The following is a 5229-nucleotide window of genomic DNA, read 5'->3' as shown; positions in this document are numbered from 1 at the left end:
AAATTAAAAGATGCTTACTCCTTGGAAGGAAAGTTATGACCAACCTAGATAGCATATTCAAAAGCAGAGACATTACTTTGCCAACAAAGGTCTGTCTAGTCAAGGCTATGGTTTTTCCTGTGGTCATGTATGGATGTGAGAGTTGGACTGTGAAGAAAGCTGAGCACCGAAGAATTGATGCTTGAACTGTGGTGTTGGAGAAGACTCTTGAGAGTCCGTTGGACTGCAAGGAGATCCAACCAGTCCATTCTGAAGGAGATCAGCCCTGGGATTTCTTTGGAGGGAATGATGCTAAAGCTGAAACTCCAGTACTTTGGTCACCTCATGCGAAGGGTTGATTCATTGGAAAAGACTCTATGCTGGGAGGGATTGGGGGCAGGAGGAGAAGGGGACGACAGAGGATGAGATGGCTGGATGGCATCACCAACTCGATGGATGTGAGTCTGAGTAAACTCCGGGAGTTGGTGATGGACAGGGAGGCCTGGTGTGCTGGGATTCATGGGGTCGCAAATAGTCAGACATGACTGAGCGACTGAACTGAACTGAACTGAAAGCTATCACATGCTTCAGTAGGAGGTTTCAGTGTCAGACAGTTGTTGTTGTTTAGCCACTAAGTTGTGTCCAATTCTTTGAGACTCCATGGACTGCAGCCCACCAGGCTCCTCTTTCCATGGGATTTTCCAGGCAAGAATACTGGAGTGGGTTGCCATTTCCTTCTCCAGGGGATCTTCCCAACCCAGGGATCAAACCCGCGTCTCCTGTACTGGCAAGTGCATTCTTTACCACTGAGCCACCAGGGAAGCCGGTATCAGACAGACTTCAGTTCAAACCCCAATCTGTCACTGAACAGCAGCTGTGTAATCTGGAGTAAGACACGAAGCCAGTATAGAAGGAGAGCCAGGTTCACAGGGTTGGGCTGAAGACCAAATGCGCTGATGGTGATAGCATTTAGCATGACGCCTACTACACCACAACTGCTCAAAAGATGAGAGCTGCAACTATCCCCAGGTAGGACTCAGGAGGCCCATCTTACCTGAGCACGATCACCTGGCCCTCAGCCCCCACAGCCACATCTGCCAGGCCATCCCCGCCGAGGTCCTTCACCCCGTGGATGGAGCGTCCAAACCATTGAATTCCTGAGAACATCTGGGTCCCTTCTATCCGCTGAAGCCAAGAAAGAAATTCATGCAAGCTAGCGGAGAGGACGGGCAGAAGGGTGGGAAGAGCTGGACTGGGGATCACGATAGGGGTTTGAAAGCTTCCAGGGGCCTGGGAATGGGTTTTGATTGGCAGATCAGGATCATCACCTGACTGGGCCGGGGGCTCAGCCCCCCTTGTTGCCCATTGAAGATGTACACGGCCCCCTGCTCCTCCAGAGGGGCTCCCACAGCCACGTCTGTCAGCTCATCCCCGTTGATGTCTGTCAGGGCAGCGATGGCAGCTCCAAATCGCCCAAGGGGGTAGCCGGTCTCCCCCTGCAGCTCTGAGACCATTTGGAACTCCAGCTGGGAAGGAGCAAGGTGACAGGTTCCGCCTCAGTCACTCAGCAAGCTTTCACAGGGTAAGGCACTGGATCTGGAGTGTGTGTGCTTGCTTCAGTCCTGTCTGACTCTTTGCAAACCCGTGGAACGTAGCCCACCAGGCTCCTCTGCCCATGGGATTCTCCGGGCATGAATACTGGAGTGGGGTGCCATTTCCTTCTCCACTGGACAGGAAGAACACTACAGAAATACTGGGTGTGGTCCTTTCCAGAACCGGAACAGTGCCGTCACATCAACCTGGGTTCAAGTTCCCCGCTCCGCCTTTTTTATTTGGCAGAGGTCTAACTGCTGGACCACCAGCAAACTCCCCACCCTTGCTGTTGGTGTGACTTTGTGCCTTTGGAAAGTTGCTCAACTTTGCTGAGCTGCGACATTTCCATTCATAAAGCTCCGAGTGTCCCAGAAAGTGATTATGAGACTCAAACAAGGTATCCTACATATAAAAAGTTTGGCACTGGGCCTGGCACACATTTCAGCCATCCCTGCATACTAGCTATTGTTTGTCATTGTTCTAAAGGTCTGATTAACACAGGGTCAGACAGGACACTTTCAGAATAACTGAGACCTGAGAAAGCCTGGGAGTCTCTTTTTCGCACATTCTGTGCTTAGCGTTCTGGTCCCCACCTGTATTTTCTGGTAGATAAACACCCGGCCTCCTCTCTGCTCCCCATAGTACAGGGGGGCTGCAATCAGCAACAGCTCCGTCTCCCCATCTCTGTCCACGTCAACGCCACACAACTCGCCACCAAAATAAGAGCCAACCTGCAAGGAGAGGAAAACGTTTGAGGAAGAAATCCAGAGCCTTTCTCATCAGCTGCACCATATCCATCCTACTCCAAGCCCTCAAATAAAGGTGCAAGTCCTGGATCCTGAGACAAGCTGGGACCTGCGACACCTCGGGCTTCAGTGTTGCAATGCTTGCACCTGCACACATCTCTTTGTATTTTATACAAAGAAACTGTGTGAGACTAAATATAACTTTGTATGTGCCTGCAGTTAGGTCAAATTCTGGACAAAAGATACAAAGAGACCAAAAAAACACACTGCTACTTTTAAAGAGCCCAGAGCAAAAGCAGAGCACTGTATGTGCCCCTTGCTCTGGACACCACCTAAGGAGTGGGCAAACCACCTAAGTCAGCCCTCTAGCCAGACCCCTGGATGCATCCCTACCCTCACCTCATAGAAGGAGCAAGTCTGCCCTCTCTCGGGGAGCAAGCCTGCAAGGGAACCTGTTGTTCTTGATCTGCCCTGCTGCATCAAGGACCGCAAAAAGCCACGCCTGAGTTTCTTGTCTGGCCTCTGATCAATTTCAATTGATGAAGGAGGCCAAGTAAAATCCAACTTAGAGCCCATATGAATTTAGACAAGCAGGGTTCTTTTTGTTTGTTTGTTTAGTTGTGGCCCATGGGCTTAGTTGCTCTACTGCATGTGGGATCTTTCCAGACCAGGGATCAAACCCGTGTCCCCCTGCATTGACAGACGGATTCTAATCCACTGTACCACCAAAGAGTCCAAATTGGGTTCTTAAATTGGCAAGAAAGTGAAAGTGTTATTCGCTCAGTCGTGTCCAACTCTTTGCTACCCCATGAACTGTAGTCTGCCAGGCTCTGCTGTCCTGGGATTTCCTAGGCAAGGATACTGGAGTGGTTAGCCATTACCTTCTCCAAGGGATCTTCCCGACTCAGGGATCGAACCTGAGTCTCCTGCATTGCAGGCAGATTCTTCACCATCTGGGCCACCAGTTCAGTTCAGTTGCTCAATCATGTCCAACTCTGCCACCCCATGGACTGCAGCATGCCAGGCTTCCCTGTCCATCACCAACTCCAGGAGCTCACTCAAACTCATGTCCATTGAGTCGGTGATGCCATCCAACCATCTCATCCTCTGTTGTCCCTTTCTCCTCCTGCCTTCAATCTTTCCCAGCATCAGGGTCTTTTCCAATGAATCAGTTCTTCGAATCAGGTGGCCAAAGTATTGGAGTTTCACCTTCAGCATCAGTCCTTCCAATGAATGTTGAGGATTGATTTCCTTTAGGATGGACTGGTTGGATCTCCTTGTGGTCCAAGGGACTCTCAAGAGTTCTCCAACACCACAGTTCAAAAGCATCAATGTTTCGGTGCTCAGCTTTCTTTATAGTCCAACTCTCACATCCATACATGACTACTGCAAAAACCATAGCTTAGACTAGATGGACCTTTGTTGGCAAAGTAATGTCTCTGCTTTTTAATATGCTGTCTAGTTTGGTCATAGCTTTTCTTCCAAGGAGCAAGTGTCTTTTAATTTCATGGCTGAAGTCACCATCTGCAGTGATTTTGGAGCTCCCATACCCCCCAAAAAGTCTCTCGCTGTTTCCATTGTTTCCCCATCTATTTGCCATGAAGTGATGGGACTAGATGATCAGCCACCAGGGAAGCGCCTAAATTGGCAAGAGGGGATGACAAAACACCCCAGAGGCTTTGTGGGGAACAAATGTGACAGTGATTGGCACAGGGCCAGCACACAACAGGTGAATGAGTGTTCGGAAGACAACAGAGAGCATTAGTATCACGCCAGCCCCTTATCGACTGAGGCCACTGCAGCCATGCTCACCTGGATCCCATCTATTTCCTGGATCTGGCTCCAGGGTCCTCCTCTCTTTGGCTGTTGGAACAGCAGCACCCGCCCGACATGCTGGTATCTGGGGGCTCCAGTGGCCAGCAATGACATGGTCCCTCGGGAGGGCAGCCAGGTCACCGTGTAACCTGAGGAGAGAGAGAGGAAGGGGCTTGGAGTCAGGAACACAAGGGCTGCTGAAAGAAGGTAAACCCCAGGGGAAAAGGTGGAGGCGATCCTGGAAAGCTGGGTTAGCGGGAAAGATGCACGGAAATCATCAGAAGACCTTCTCCTGAGAAGAGCAGCCATGTGCTCCGAGGGGTACAAATCCTGGCTGCTGCTGCTGCTAAGTTGCTTCAGTCGTGTCCGACTCTGTGCGACCCCATAGACGGCAGCCCACCAGGCTCCCCCGTCCCTGGGATTCTCCAGGCAAGAACACTGGAGTGGGTTGCCATTTCCTTCTCCAATGCATGAAAGTGAAGAGTGAAAGGGTGCCGGGGTCCAGCCCCAGCTGATCCAGGGTATTCGAAAGAGAGACGGCCTAGGCGACTATTTATAGGCTAATTAGAGATATAAAGAGTAATAGAATGAGGATAGCTCAGTAGGAAAATTCAGTGGAGAAAAGAGGCTGAGTAGCTTGGTTTATGCGGAAAATCAATATAACCCGTGACACCAGGTTAGCTCTGACCACGGAGGCCGCAGGCGCCCTCTCGAATAGCGGAAGGTGCCCCACCTTAGACACCTTCTCGAGTGGGTCTTAGAAGCCCAGGCAAATAAATGGTCGCAGAGGATATCCGCGCTCCAGATGGAGACTTCAGCCAGAAGTTAAAGGGAAGAATGACATGGGGAGACCAAGCGTTGGTGAGCAAGGCCCACAGCTTTATTTTTAACAGGGGCTTATATACCCTAAGTTACACATAGAGGATAATAGGGAATGCAAAGTCAGCAGTTTTTGATCCTTATCAAAAACCAGGGTTTCTTTCCTGCAAATTTATCGTATACAAATGGTTTAGGTGATTTACATCATCTTCTGGCCAGAAGGCCTATTAACATTTTATGACTCTTGACAAGGACTTATCAACAAAGACTTATTTTT

At 50.1% G+C, this 5229-nt stretch overlaps 1 protein-coding gene across 1 annotated transcript in view; it reads right to left on the bottom strand.

Moving 5' to 3' along the window:
* ITGAL (integrin, alpha L (antigen CD11A (p180), lymphocyte function-associated antigen 1; alpha polypeptide)) overlaps positions 1-5229 on the bottom strand; it is a 49261-nt gene that overhangs the window by 19064 nt on the left and 24968 nt on the right. The window contains exons 12-15 of the mRNA XM_010837328.1: positions 4131-4282; positions 2166-2303; positions 1308-1505; positions 1034-1164 (exon numbers count right to left, since the gene is read on the bottom strand). Coding sequence (XP_010835630.1) covers positions 1034-1164; positions 1308-1505; positions 2166-2303; positions 4131-4282 — 619 coding nt within the window. The remainder of the gene's footprint in view (positions 1-1033; positions 1165-1307; positions 1506-2165; positions 2304-4130; positions 4283-5229) is intronic.

The sequence above is a fragment of the Bison bison genome, unplaced genomic scaffold (assembly GCF_000754665.1).
Source record: "Bison bison bison isolate TAMUID 2011002044 unplaced genomic scaffold, Bison_UMD1.0 scf7180017864072, whole genome shotgun sequence".
Classification (NCBI taxonomy): Eukaryota; Metazoa; Chordata; class Mammalia; order Artiodactyla; family Bovidae; genus Bison; species Bison bison.
Note: the sequence above shows the minus strand (reverse complement) of the source record. Positions and strands in the feature narration are given on the sequence as shown.